This window comes from Plodia interpunctella, chromosome 23, assembly GCF_027563975.2.
Source record: "Plodia interpunctella isolate USDA-ARS_2022_Savannah chromosome 23, ilPloInte3.2, whole genome shotgun sequence".
Classification (NCBI taxonomy): domain Eukaryota; kingdom Metazoa; phylum Arthropoda; class Insecta; order Lepidoptera; family Pyralidae; genus Plodia; species Plodia interpunctella.
Genome location: NC_071316.1, coordinates 1,085,026 through 1,101,080, shown reverse-complemented (window position 1 = coordinate 1,101,080; position 16,055 = coordinate 1,085,026). Strand labels below are relative to the sequence as shown.

At 33.7% G+C, this 16,055-nt stretch overlaps 1 protein-coding gene across 4 annotated transcripts in view; it reads right to left on the bottom strand.

Moving 5' to 3' along the window:
* Positions 1-16,055, bottom strand: part of sv (shaven) — a 105,816-nt gene that overhangs the window by 56,215 nt on the left and 33,546 nt on the right. For 3 of the 4 annotated variants that reach the window (XM_053763125.1, XM_053763123.1, XM_053763126.1), the window contains 2 exons: positions 7,871-8,339; positions 6,800-6,856 (listed from right to left, as the gene is read on the bottom strand). In XM_053763125.1, the coding sequence (XP_053619100.1) occupies positions 6,800-6,856; positions 7,871-8,030 (217 nt within the window). In that variant the 5' untranslated portion in view covers positions 8,031-8,339. The remainder of the gene's footprint in view (positions 1-6,799; positions 6,857-7,870; positions 8,340-16,055) is intronic. The other variant, XM_064436774.1, reaches the window with a different exon arrangement.

The following is a 16,055-nucleotide window of genomic DNA, read 5'->3' as shown; positions in this document are numbered from 1 at the left end:
CAATTATCAATCAATGACATTATCGCTAATGTAGCTGATATATTGCATGATAAATTGGATAGGTTTGTATAAGATACTATAATAATATCATCTTTATATAGGTACAGTCAACAGCACACATCAGGTTACCCTGTAGTACCCCAGCGCAGAATAAAACCTGGAAATAAAGCTGCTAATTTTTACATATTTTTATAGAAAAATCCCAGGTATTTTTCTCCCCTTAAAATAATTGAAAAGATATTATAAACTTTTTTTAAAGTATAGATAAAAAAATAAACGATCGGTTCACACTAATTGAAACTCTATTTTCATTACTATTAAGTGTTAGATTGATTATCATTAATTTGTAAACATCCAATCTGATTGGCTTGGCAGCTGTCAAAATTTGAACAAAGGCGGCTCTAATGGAGCCGAACGAGTCTCAAATACAGTGGGCTCTTTCTGGCGAAAAAATCGTTAGGGTTCCGTCGTGGAACACAGAAAACCTGTTTTGATTGCTGTTAATTGGGATTTATGCATATGTATTGCAGTGAGCTACGTATTAATATACTTAGATAATTTAACGTAGTTTGTAGCTTGTGAGAAATAACTATAAAGATTGACGAGAAAAAGTGTCTGTGAAGGTCTAATTTCTGAATAAATGATTTGAATTTGATTTGAATTTTGAATTTGAATTTAAGGTTTAAGCTGCTTGAAAACATCAACAGGACAATTTAGATATTTGAAATGGTGTAGCGTGGTAAAATTGAATTATCTATTATATGATTTGTAATCATAATTTATTCAGATTTATTTCGTTATTTTTGTTCAATTGATAGATTAAAATAGCCATGTCTAGTAAGGATCGTTTCTCCTAACATATTTGTTGCAAAAAAATATGCATAAGTACATATTTTTGACGCTGCTGCCGCTACGCTCCAAAAACATCTTGATTTGTATACTGTTTAAATTTTTTGTTTCGAATTCTTTCATTACAAAAAAAAATAGCTTTTATTAGACCAACATATAAATTTTAATGATTCTACACAAGTACGCTATTGGGCCATAGATAGGATGATAAAGACTTTCATCATTAACATAGATAAAAGTATTTTTTATAATATTTCACACAAATTAACTTAATCTTATTATTATTTCAGAATACTTAGACTGGAATAATAAAATCTAAAGTTTTAAGCTTAAAAGGACATATGTCATTGTATTTTCATATCATAAAAGCTATATTTGAAATAATGTGAATTGTTGTGTATATTTTGTTATTTTTCTCAAAACATAAGTATTTTCATAAAATTTGTATTTTTTTTTTTAAAGTTAAAGTATTTAAATTTAACTGAACTAAATAATTATTTTGATAATATTATTGCGGAATCGTCATGACAACTTAAAAAATAATGATCGATGCACGGAACCCGAAATATTTCACAACACACGCTTGCCTTCTTTTTTACTTCAATTGTACAACAGTAGGGGCGCTCGCGAGCGACTTCACATCGAAAGTGGAACCGAGATAAGTGCTCTGTTTCATTCTGACTATGTGTTTGCGTATTTCTCTTAAAATATTTGTTTTTTTTTTAATATAATGACGTGTTTTATTTCTAAGGTGGCATTTACACTGATCTTTCGAGTGACGGACTTATTTTTGTTTTAATTATTTTTATTTCTAGAGCTTTATTCAAGTAGTTAATTTTATTATTAAATGATCAATTTTTCTTGTCTGTTGTTGTTCTTTGCCTGTTATAGTATGGTTGGTTGGTAGGGTTGTCCAAATTCTTCGCTCAAAGACAGTGTATCAAGGGTTGTCGGCTCGATAATAAATATATATATGTTCAATTTTTTTATATAAGTATTTTAAATTTTTTGTGTATCATCAAAACATCACCAAAATTAAAATTAAAAAAAAATCATAAATACACATTGATTTTGTTTTGTTAAAAGATTTTAAAAGTTGCGTGTGAGAACTAATTCAAATTAAAAAAAAAAATGTATAACCAACGACAAACCTGTCTCTCCAGCCAGTCATCGCGTTAGTCACACGACAGGAATCGAACCCGGGATCGAACTACGGAAGTTAATTTTTGTTTTATTTGTTACTCAAGTCATGTCATGTTTTGGTAAGATTCTTTAATAAAATGGTATTCCTCTTAGATTTATCAAATTCGCTTCTCGCTGCGTCCGTCAACGTAGTAAAAGATCTAAGCAACGCAACGGATTGATGAGGTTTTTTTTTAATAAATAGTGCGATTCCTGAGGAAGTTTTATGTGTAATGTGTATAATTCACTAGCGGTTTAATAAAAAAGTAACCTATTATTCCTGAACGTTTCTATGTCAAATTACATCAAAATCAGTCCAATATTTTTTAGTTTATTAGTTAAAAACAAAAAATAAATAAAGCAAAAATACAAATCGTTTCTCTTTTTTAAACATCGTGAGAAAAGCTACAACTCTAGTCGATATTATCATCTAGTGTAAGATGGAAAAGGCAATGGCAAACCACTCCATTAATATTGCCAAGAAAGTCGTTATTTGGGCTTCATTCCTCAGCCATTAGGACTACAGAAGGAGGTCGATACTCTTAAATAAAATAGATTAACTTGACTGTACAATATAAAATTTTTATGGTTGAGCAACCACTGGTTCCCAGGGAAGTGGCTGCGGTCAGGAGCTGGTGTCGATTACTGCACGGGCGCTCGAAAAAAATGTCAAATGATCTGAGAATAGGGTTGCGAGAATCAAATTACGTGTGTGTGTGTATGTGTGATATAAATCTTAAGTAAGTTAAGAGTTCATTTGTGGGTTCGAACCTGGGACTTCCAGTGTAGTCCCTTAATCGTCTCGTACGATATATATTGGAGGATATGGTATGGAATGATCTTATTACGGAACTATACGATAGGGTTTTTACAAGCTTTTATTAACGTTTTTTTAAGCGAGCGAGTTCTACAATTCAACTTGTATGTATTGTATGTATGTATGTATGAATATATGTATGTATATGTGTATATGTATGTATGTATGTATGTATGTATGTATATGTGTACACACTAGTGAACTAAACTGTCCAACAGTGTGCAGGTTTCCTCACGAAGTTTTTCTTTACCGGAAGCAAATGAGTCAGATTGGTATAAAAACTAATATGGCACGAGTACGATACGAACGAACCTGAGACCCTTCGATCCACGTCTTAACCATTACACCATTACATCAAAGATTTTGTCAAGATGACATATTTTCAAAATTTGTTCTAAATTTGAGTTTAATCAAAAAAACGGAAGACACAGAAGGATGGTATAATATCTCGCTAAGAGAATAAGCATTGCCATTCAACAATACTGTCAGACTTTTGGGCACGTTATTTCAAGGCAAAGAAACACATATTTTTGTAAATATGGTGTAATACATCTTCTTATTTTTACTAGTAATATTAAATTATCCTAGTTTATTTATTTTTGAAAATATATGTATTATAAATACTGACGTCGCCATCGCGTCAAATTCTAAAAGTGTTCACACACAATATAGCGTCACTTCACGACTCATTTTTTCACCTGGTTTCGCTTTCGAGCGCGTGACGCTCGTGCCCTGCACGCTCAATGATGTGGGGAAAAAATGGTCACACAAAACTAGTCGTTCCGACTTATTTTTTACATTACATTACATTAAATCACAATAGGAAATATGATAGGCTGATGAGCGTTTTCTGTGGACGTAAAAAAATCGAATATCTAGAACACCTTATGCAGACATATGACGGTCCAGCTAACCTATAGGAAATAAAGAAATGACGGCGTAACAAAAGTTGTTCAGCCTGATGATCATTTCCTGTTGAAGTATAAAAATTTAATTGGAGCCGAGATTCTCAATGGGAGTAGTGCCGGCGAAACTGTACTTGTCCCGCGTATACCAACACTTTACAACTTTACAGGCCAAATATAGTACTTTTTTAATCTCTAATAATTTTGACTCCTTACCGAAAATTGTACGGCCACGCGAACGAAGTCGCAGGCATCAGCTGGTCTCCAATAAATCACTGTTAGGGATAACAGAAACTAAGACATTCCTTTCTCACCTTGTTATTACAAAATGAAACTTCTTACGCTGAAATAAATATTATAATATGCTAGGAAGAAGAGGTCTTCTCGTCAATAAATAAAAATTAAATCAAAAATTTAAGAAACTACCGACTCCGGAGTTGCTGGCATCCTCTCATCTGCCATTTCCAATTCCAAACGGCTTGATTTCCGAACGGCTTAACATACACATTCCAAACATAAGTAAAACATCTTAAGAACATGAACACACACGAACAGAACCACTAACTTAAGAACAATTTCGATTGATTTATCCAAAGGATGACACGGATAGACATACAGATACCACAGGTACGTTAATTTTATAACTCATTCTGTTGTCTTAAACTGTTGGCTTAAAACAGTCCACACGCCCCTAACACCTAATTAATACCTTCACGCCTTAATTCACACATTTAGGAAAATATTAATAGAAAAATTCATAAAGGTTTTGCCCACAACTTCGTATGTGAGTAAAAATCGCTTGGGAATTTCTGGAAATCCCTTCTTAGTACTCCCCTACACTGTCCTAGGAAGCTACACACCAAATTTCAGTTTTCTACGCCCAGTAGTTTCGGCTGTGCGTTGTCTTTCAGTCAGTCACTCAGTAACGCAAGAGTTTTATATATACTTATGGTTTAATAGATCAATTCAAAAGTATACATACTATTAAGAAGTGATAATGAATATTTACACAAAACTCATCGCAGTCTACAATCGCGTCTGATTCATAAAATTTCACCGACACGTCGTCGACGGCTGGTGAATGGATGGTTTTTGTACGCGGCACTTGACTAAATCGCTGTGAAATTACTTGCCCGCCGGACAGAGCTTCGGTTTCTTGTTGAGGTGGGGTCCCACTTACAGCGGGTACGCGGTTTTAATATATTGATGTTATGAATTAAAAATTAAGAGGATTAGCCTCGCTATTCAATGCGAGAAACTTGTTCTTGGCACGATAGGTAGGTACTTTTTTTCAGATTTTTCATTTGTGTTTATTTAGTTTTGAATTTAATTTCCACATGTATAGAAAATATTTATTAATAAAAATATAATTTATTAATAAAATAACAAAAAAATAAGAGCCCGTTTCACTGCTTACTGATATAGTATCTGATAGTAGCGTTTAAATTTTATTTCACAAGTGTTAGATAGGGCGAACTGGCAAAAAACTTCAAGCAGATTAGCAATTAGTTTAACCGTCAGATTACAATATGATATTTTAACTGATAGCGAAAGAGGACCTTATGTTGTACAGACACAGAAAAAGAGTGGAGAGGCTTTTACTCAGCAATGAGAATATCGTAGGTATAAAAAATATTTGTTACAGCAACTATATTTCGATATCATATATGTTTATTGTTAATTTTATAAGTGAAATATTTTAAGTTATTTTTAAAGGTAATTTTAGCTATTCATTAATATCGATAAACTAATATTTATTTAGATCTATAACATCTACACTTCCAAAATACATAAATTTATATTTAAAAATGGTAAGCCCTTCTGGCATAATAGGGACCAACACTGTTTGAATGAGTTTCTTTCGACATTTCTTATCAGCAGTGGTCGTTCCGAAATGCTAGTAGTTTGTAGCTTTGGTAAACATCATTTAATTTAGAATATGACGTGAAAAAGTGCCTGTGAAGGCCTAATTTCTGAATAAATGATTTGATTTTGATTTTGAAACTCTAAATACACATTTCATAGACGGATATCACTCGCTTGCAGTGAAACCCGACCTTTATAACGCAACAGCGCCCGCTCGCACTATGACCTGACCCTTAGAAATAATTACAAGTATCGCTTTCACGCGACCGGCCTCAGAAATGATGAATCACTGTCGAGTTTAGATGTGCTTTTGCTTCTTACGTGATCACTATGATTAGGCTACTATTTACATGTGTACTTTAAGATGTATTAATAGACTAATGGCCGGTGCAAACTATGCTAAAATATTGGATAAATATAAAGTGTTAAAAACCAAACCAAAAAAAAAATCAAAATCACAAATTATTTATTTGCTTTAAATAAATAATGGTACAAGGTGTGTATAGGACAAGCCTATCTAGCCTATATGAATGCAATTTTTTTTACGTTATTATGTCAATACTAGATGTTGCCCCGGGCTTCGCTCACGTAGGAATTTGGAGATAAAATAATAGCCCATAGCAATTTTGGACGATGTACGTTTCTAATGGTGAAAGAATTTTTGAAATCGGTTCGGTAGTTTCGGAGATTACCCGTCTCAAACATACAAACTTACAAACGCTTACCTCTTTAATTATTCGAGATGTTGACAATAATGTTATTAGCGGACGCACGAAATTAACGTGCGTTAAGCTATTATAAATATAAATATATAATATTAGGACAAATCACGCAGATTGAGCTAGCCCCAAAGTAAGTTCGAGACTTGTGTTATGGGATACTAACTCAACGATACTATATTTTATAACAAATACATATATAGATAAACATCCAAGACCCGGGCCAATCAGAAAAAGATCATTTTCCATCATGACCCGACCGGTGATCGAACTCTATTATTGTCAACATCTCGAGTTCTAAACTACGTATCGCGATGAAACCTATACCAGATTTTAAGTTAGATTATCCCCTATACAGCTGTGTCCCCTATCCAGTGGTTTTTGCGTAATGCGCGAACAAATATACAATCAAACAAAAATTCTAAAATACAGACAGATATATAAAAATAATAAAAACTCACCGTCACTGCTTTGGTTGCTGCTGTGTGCGTGGTACTGCTCATCTGCAAATTCATACTCTATGTTAGGTGTGACACATCTGCTCTCGACATCGTGACGTACACAGATAATTAATAAGGTAAATGTCCCAGTGAAGGACACTTTAAAGATGGCTGATTAAATAAATAAATATATATGGACAAAACACACAGATTGAGCTAGCGCCAAAGTAAGCTCGAGACTTGTGTCAAAATCATAATCAAAATCAAATCATTTATTCAGAAATTAGGCCTTCACAGGCACTTTTTCACGACATATTCTAAATTAAATGATGTTTACCAAAGCTACAAACTACTAGCATTTCGGAACGACCACTGCTGAGAAGAAATGCCGATAGAAACTCATTCAAACAGTGTTGGTCCCTATTATGCCAGCTTACCATTTTTTAAATATAAATTTATGTATAATTGTATAATGTGTTATGGGATACTAACTCAACGATACTATATTTTATATAAATAAATAGATAAACATTCAAGATCCAGGTCAATCTGAAAAAGATCATTTTTCATGTTGACCTGACCGGGAATCAAACCCGGGACCTAGAGTGTAGCAATCCGGCGTGATGACCACAGGGGTCGTCATAATGGTATATGGGTAATTATGGGCAATATAGCTAAGCAATAATGAAATAGCTATTAGATAAAAAATAATTTGTTATAATTAAAAATAAATTTTCTTCCTAAGGCCTTTGCACACCGCGTATGCAGCACGATTGTGTATAATTAATTACTGAAAACAAACCGAGTAAACGATTGTATTTTAACACATGTGTACTCGAGGGTATGCATGCTTTAGAACTCCATACAATCGTGGTGTGTACAGATACAGTGTGCATGGAACTTGAGGAGGAAATTTATTTATAAAATCCATTTATTAAAAAAATTGTTTGTCATAAAAATCTTCACTCATGGAGTGATGTTGGTTACTCTATTACGCAAATTCTACTTTATAGATTTCAATGAAATTTGTCACACGGGTAGCATATAATCTAGGGTAAGACAAAACTAGTTATTAATACAAAAGAAACCAACCTCCGTTTCGATGATCGCCAATCAGCTCCTGGCTTTGCAATGTTGGCGCGTGAATAAGGACTTTCTGCTGAGGGCTATGAGGGTCCAGACCTTCGACTTCTAAAAGTGGAGCATGAGTTTGGTATCCATGGGCAACTAACGGAGGAAGATCCATTTTCATTAGCACATCACTTAAATAATCGTTTTTATCGTCATTCAGATTTCGAACTCCGAACACTGGCAGTTTATTAAAGAAAAATCTTTTTTTTCGTCGTTGCGTTTTGTTAGTTCGTTGAACTGATCGTTATTTGAATTTGCTCTAATATATTGGCACTGTATTGTTTTCGGCTTATGCTATAGGAGAATTTTTAGAGTATTTTTGGTTGTTTTGTCCGTTTTTTAGTCACGTAACTGTCACATCGTTATCACACAGTTTGTTGTCACCGCACTCTCTTCCGGATTTTCTGACGGAGACACACCATTTTTGTACCTGTAACAATGGATTGTTAGAAGTGATAAGTGAAACACACTGATTCTCTCTAAAACTGAATGGGGTGGCTGTAATAAACATATGTGGAAGATCCAGGCTTCTAGAAAGGAGACCACGAGCCCACAAAAAACCAGGAGACACCGACGAAATAGGTCGATATTTTACTACGATAAAGACGTGATATGTATGTATCTGTAACAAAAAAAATATTCATCGTATAGATTCTTTAAAAGTAAAGGTCTAAAATGATTATAAATAATCTAAGTCCCGAGCATTTATTCAGAAATTTAACCTTGCAATCTTTCACGCCAAATTTTAAATTATACATATATTTAGGTTTAAAGATATTTATTTCTCATAAAGAATTACAAAATTCACTTGGTATGAGAACTACAACTAAGTGTCCTATATGTACACTTTTATACAAGATGCGCATACGGCAAATCCTTAGTTCATAATTACATACGAAAGAAATCCTAAAGAATCCATAACACACAAATCACAGTCACTTAACATCGCAGCACACTACCCTCAGTATTTATTATCGACGAGCGGGAGCGACTAGCGTGGACGGCAAGGCAATGGAATGCGACAAAGATGTAAACTCCAAGCAAGCCGCTAGAAGCGACATCGTCTTGGAACAAGGTAAGTTTCGTGTAATTTTCTTGTTGTATTTATTATTTAGTTAAGAAAAATATTGAAATTGTTTAATTATAACTAGTGTATTTAATATTATTTTGATTTATTATTTTCTTTTTTTTTTTTTTTTTTTTTTTTTATTTTTTTTTTTTTTTTTTTTTTGTATTTTACAAATATTGTTTTTAATTATTTTTTAATACATACATATATTTATAATTTTTTTTTTTTTTTTTTTAATGATTAATGTTTTTTTTTTTTTTTTATTATTTTATTCAGCTTAAAAATACTGGTTGAAAGGTTTTAATTAAATGTTAATGAAGTTATAATTTTTTAAATTGTGGTAGATCTAGATTTGATCTATATTAAGAGTAGCAATCTTATTTGTAGCTTTGAGTAAATATTGTTTTAGTGACTTTTTAAATGAGGAAATTGATTGGCATTCTTTAACATTTTTAGGAAGTCTATTATATAGTTGAACGCCTTCAAATAGAATGTTCTTTTTTCCGTAATTAGTTCTAGCATTACTAAGAATTAAATTATTTGCATTTCGAAGTTGTTTTTTTTGAACATTTATCTTTTTAGTAAAAGTTATTTGCGAATGTATATCTTTGCTAATTATTTTACGTATTAGGAGACATGTAAAGTAACTGTATGTCTGTCTAATATTTAGTAGTTTTGTTTCTTTGTAAACCTTCTTAGTAGGTGTCAGGAATGGAAAGTGAAATAGCACTTTGATTAATTTATTTTGTGCTCTTTGGATCATGTCCAGGTGGGTATTTGCTGTTGTTCCCCATATTTGTACAAGGTAGTCAATGTGAGGTTTAACAAAGGAATTGTAAATATAGTAACGCGTTTTTTTAGGAAGGAAGTTTACGATACCGCGTATAGCACCGGTTAATGACGATAATTTGGATTTAATTTTTTTAAGGTGTGTTACCCATGAAAGTTGACTGTCGAGAGCCAGGCCTAGGAATGTTTGTTTGTTAGTAATGCTAATGTTCTGTCCATTTATATTTAGTGGCTCATAGTTTCCAATTGGTTTATTTTTAGCTTTAAAGATTATATAATTCGTTTTCGAAATATTTACTGTCAAAAGATTGTATTGGAACCAAAGGTTTAGTAGGTCTAGGTCATTTTGTGCATCAGTGATTACAGATTCAATAGAGTTGCCAAAATAGAACAGACTCGTATCGTCAGCGTATAGTGTTAGGTCACCTTTCAAACCTATATCATGGATATTATTTATATAAATCAAGAATAGTAGGGGTCCTAAGATTGATCCCTGAGGGACGCCGTAAGTTATAGGTTTGGGTTGACTCTGGTGCTTGCCAATTCTAACAATCTGCAGTCTATTTGAGAGGTAAGATCTGAATATTTCTAACGCGATCCCAGTAATACCCATGTCCTTCATCTTCTTTAACAGAATTTTGTGACTCACAGTGTCAAAAGCTTTTTTTAGGTCTATAAATATCCCTAGTGCAATTTGTTTTTGGTCTATTTTAGTTTTTATTTTAGTTATGATGTCAATTGTAGCTGACAGAGTGTTTGATTTAGGCCGAAAACCATATTGCTTGTTAGATATTAGATTTTTTTCATTAAGATGTGATAAAATACGATCATATAGGATTCTTTCAAAGATTTTAGACATTACTGATAAGACGGAAATGGGTCGGTAATTATTAGGGTCAGTTTTACGTCCCGATTTAAAGATTGGAGTTACTTTAGCAAGTTTAAGACTGTCGGGAAAAATACCCTGCTCCAGACATTTATTTATACTTTTAGTCAAATCTTCTGCTATTAGGTTTTTTACACATTTAATGGCCTTTGCTGTTATACCATCCACGCCTGAAGCAGTGTTACACTTTAAGTTATCAATAATTTTTTTGACTTCCTCCGTCGTTGTCGGGGTCAGCTCCGATAGGTTAGATAGGTCTGACCTGGAGTGAGAGTAGGCAACACTAAATACATTATCTTTGTGGTATTTCTGTGGTATAGAATTTGCTAATTTTTCGCCAATAGTTGAAAAGAAGTTATTAAAATATTCACTGATTTCAACTTCATTTGTGATATAGCCTACATCTGTTTGAAGTTTCGCTGGTGAAGTTGTGTCCTTTGTTTTATTATGGTATTAGCTATTGATTAAAGTCCACACTTTGGCTGGGTTATGTTCGCAGTTTTTAAATGATTTGTGATAATAGTCGGTTTTAGTTTTTTGTATTAGTCTAGAAACAAGTTTTCTTGCATTAATTAGCTTTCCTTTTATCTTTTTGTCTGTAGGATTCTTTTTGTACTGGCGTCCCAGTTCATTTCTTATGTTGATTGATTGTATTATATCTTTATTAATCCAGTTTTGTCTTGGTGGATTAGACTTTTTAGTCTTGGATCTTTTGGATTTTGATATATTGGAAATCAGATTCTGTTCCAAGTTATCATAATCGAGACATTCATTTTTGATATCATTGCTCATTGTTCTGTAGAGCTTTTCGTAATCTATTGCTTCATATTTTATTGATTTTACGTACTCGTGTTTCAATTTTCCGATTTCCAAGAATATTTGCTTGTGATCAGACATATTGGATTCAATAATGGAGATATGAAATTTGTTCTGTTTTATATTCGTAGATACGTGATCTAATATTGCTTTGGTTGTTTTTGTATCCCGGGTTGTGTAATCCTTATCTACTTTATTAAGTATATTAAAACCGCTTTCTTGCACTGCTTCCTTGTATTCAGCCGATTTTTCATGGATCATTAGGTCATAATTGAAATCTCCAATTACTATAGCTCGCTTTCGTCTCTCAAGTTGAGCGGTATATTCCTCCAGGAATGATTTGGTGCTTGTTCGTCCGGGTTTATACACAGCTCCTATATCAAGACAAAATTTATCTATATGTATCCAAAGATAATGGTTCTCATCTCTTGATTTCTGTTCAATGAGACTGTGTTTTAGGCTATTGTGAGCTAAAATGGAGACTCCGCCACCCGTAACATCTATTCTGTATTCAAAGTAGTGGGTATATCCAGGTATTTGTATGATTTTAGCATCTTCGTCAGATTTAATCCACGTCTCAGATATCACTATTATATGTATAATAGTATTCAGTGATTGAAGAATACATTCTAGTTCTTCCATTTTACCAGCTTTCATGATGCTGCGGGCATTGGCGTATAAGAATTTAAGGGAGTTTTTACTAATTTTAATATCGTCATATTTGGTGACAATTTGATAGGTTGTATTGTTGCTATCGTGATCGGAAGAAGAACTGCCATCGGCAGCTACTGTTGGGAGTTTTTTGGAGCCAATGCTATAATCTTGGGTACACCTTTAATATATCTGATTATTAAATCCTTCTCACCATTTTTTAAACGCTGATTAAGTTTCTCTCTTACCTCTTTTAAGTAGGCTTGTTGTTGAGGTGTTTGATCGGAGAAGATTTTGATATTCTCTTGTTTGAGGTTCTCTTTGAGGCGCAAGATTTTCATTGCATCTTCTTGTGAGTTAAATATTACTTTGACTAGGCGTTTTTTGTCTGATGAGTATTTTCCCAAGCGGTATATCTTAGCCGCTTGTAGGTTGTCTGAACATATCGATTTTATAATATTAGAGACAGCTTCCTTATCATGTCCTATTCTTTCGTTAAAGTTTGTAGATATCGGTTCCGGTACACCAGAAATTAGAATATTTTTGCATCTAATACTACGCTCGTTTAGCTCTGCTACAATTTCTTCTTGAATCTGTATTGGGTTGGGTGACCAGCCTGATGTAGGTACACTAATTTGTTTAAGACTAAGCTCAATCGCAGCCATCCTCTCCTCTCCTTTGATATGCGAGTTCTTTAGACTTTCGATATCGGATTTCAATTTAATTTGCTCTTGGGTTAACGATTCTGTAGTTAGTTTAATGCTAATGGCTTGTTCTTTTATAATAGATACATTTTCACTTAATTCATTAAAGTTGTCAGTTACCTGGTTATTGTTGTTCACTATATATGACATCATCTCTTTCATTTGAGCCTGTATGTCTGTCATTTGTTTTCTCATTTCGGCAATTTCAGAGTTTAGTGCAGAGCTAGCAGATATGTTGTCACTACATTCGCAAGGCAATTTACGCTTGTTTCGAAAGGTAATTTGGTTTGTCTCTGGAAAATTTGTCGAGGTTGATAATTCAGGAAAGGAACCACTCCGGCCCGCATCCATGCCACTTCTAGGCGGAGTTCGTTGAATACTCATCTTATTCCGTGTAGTTTACGCGAGTGTGCGGTGATTCACTAGTCCGAAGTCGCTGCGCCAGTGGTGGGTACAATATACCTGTCTTCTTTTGCGAGGTGGTATCCTTGTCACTCGATCTCTTATTTGTGGAAATTGGTCGTAAGTTACCTCCACTGTGTTGATCAATGTGCGAACCAAACTGCTTCTCCGTACAGATAATTTTTGTGTGTATTGACTTTAATTAATTTTGCAAAATACTGTCGACACGTCTGCTCCGTACGCGCGCGGTCGTCCGACCTCAATTCAAAGCTACAAACTACTAGCGTTTTGGAACGACAACAATCCAAGGGTGTTTGTGGAGTAAGTCTTATTTTCGCGCAAATAATCCACGTCCTATCGTACACATAAATCAAAAAGGGTACCCGTTTCGCGAATAAATTGTGAAATAATGTTATTTTAGCAAAATCTTGCGTCCTCCGGTCACAAGTATTGTTTGCTGTTTCGTACATAGATTTATGAAAAACGAACAAATGGAGGCCCTTATAAAGGGAGGAAATTATAAATTTTGTGACACGTACACATGATGAGAGAGAGTCGGCATCCAAAGAAATCGAGGTGAAATAATTATAAAAATTGTTTGGTCTCCTATACAATATAACTAATTAGCTGATTCGCAAAACCTTCGTTCTTAAATCACTATTTATTTCTCTTAGAAGTTGTACTAACTTCGTGCAGTGGATAAATTTACTAAAGGTAAATGTTGTCGTTTATAGCTTATGAGAAACAACTATTTAATATAAAAAAAATACGTGAAAAAGTGCGTGTGAAAGTCTAATCTGTGAATAAATCATTTGAATTTTGAATCTGAATTGGGCCAAGCCACGTTTAGCTAAAATTATACTCATGTACATAAAAATACTTTTTTAATCCCTAAGTAATATATCTTTCTCTCCTTCCTATCTCCACAACCGTATCCCGTTTCCCACAGCCGCTCCAAAAGGAAGGTCTTTGTTCATATTCAAATGAAAATGCATCTAAAACGTGGACATTTTTAACTAAAATATAGTATAATCGCATATATGGTCAGCTACTGGTCGGTTTACCTTATTTAATGGTTGTCTTATGATTTATTATGAATTTAGTTAATATTATACCACAAAATCGTATATATATATACATCGTATCTATTTTCTAAGAGGCTTTAATTGTTATTAATAGCTATTAATAGAAGAAAAATGAATGCGATTTAAAATTCCTTATTAGATATGACGTGCAATATTAATAAAATATATATTGGATGATATAAAAAATGCAAAACATTTTTAACTGTTTTTTTCTTCTTAAAATGTTAAATACTAGGCTGCGCGTCCCGGCTACGCTTGGGTAAAACCTTAACGAATTGTACACCTGAACCTTACTCAGGTATCATACTGTTTATTTAAAAAACCCGTATCAAAATCCGTTCTGTAGTTTTAAAGACAACCTCGGTGGCCTAGCGGTAAAGTGCTTGCCCCTGACCCGAGAGGTCCCGAGTTCGATCCCCGGTCGGGTGATGATGGAAAATCATCTTTTTCTAATTGACCCGGGTCTTGGAACTTTATCTATATGAGTGTTTGTTATAAAAATGGTATCGTTGAGTTAGTATCCCATAACACAAGTCTCGAACTTACTTTGGGGCTAGCTCAATCTGTGTGATTTGTCGTAATATTTATTTATTTATTTCAAGATCTAAGCAGGGACCGACAGCGGAAAGCGACTTTTTTTATACTATGTAGTGATAAAAACCTTTGTATATAATAACCTATACATAAGAATATCTAAATAATAATTATTTTAAAAATACCCAAATTGAAACAGATCTAACAAATTAACATTTCGTAAATTCAAATATATTTTTTGCCGCTTCACACATGGACGCTTCCAAATAACAATTTTCAAAGTACATTCAACTCCACACATAAAATTACTCTACAACGACCCTTATGCGAGGGTAATACGGCCGAATTTACAATGAGTAGAATGACGTAACGTTGATTTTACAGTATGAAGTCCTGATTTCAAATATCCAAGGACAACTGATGATTCACCATCAGAGGAAAGGTTACCCTGATATGTTTGTGGGAATCTTCGGACAATGGGCGACGGGTACACACGAGATATCAAACTGGAAGACGCGTCTCGAGATATCGAATAAAAAAAAATATTCATAACTTTGATGATCGATAATTTTGTCAATCTCCATTACAGAATTTTAATCTGAAATTATTTGCGAGCTTTCTGCGGCTTTAATACATTAGTAATTCGTACGATAGAATATAAGTATGTCACAGAAGACTGCAGACAATGATGATGACTGTCTCCTTCTTCGTTTCGACTTTGCTAACTGGACTATTTACTACAATTTTATCCAGTAGTTGGCCACAAACAATGCATTATGTGCGCTATGCATCAGACGATTTTGGACAACATGGGCTGTCCAAAATCGTACACAGTTTGATGTAGATAATCGTAAAAAGAGGCTGAGATTAATAATCGTAAATGATAAATTAGCAATTTTCAAACTGAGTGATGCGAGACCGAAGAACTAGTTCGCAGCACAAATAAATTTATCTCCTATTTTGTCATACTATTATGCCACAATTCAGACACATACTATATATAGATGTAAACAGCGTATTGGTGACAGTGACAGTCTCACATGGCAAATTACTGTGAAGGTCGTAGAAAGAAACACACCCAACGATTTATCAATATTAATGGAGTGGTTCTCCATTGCCTCCTCCAATTCCAGGTTTCACCGGAAACATGTTATGGTCGATGAACTGATGAACTATATTGGTACAAGTACAGAATGACGACCTCTGTGGC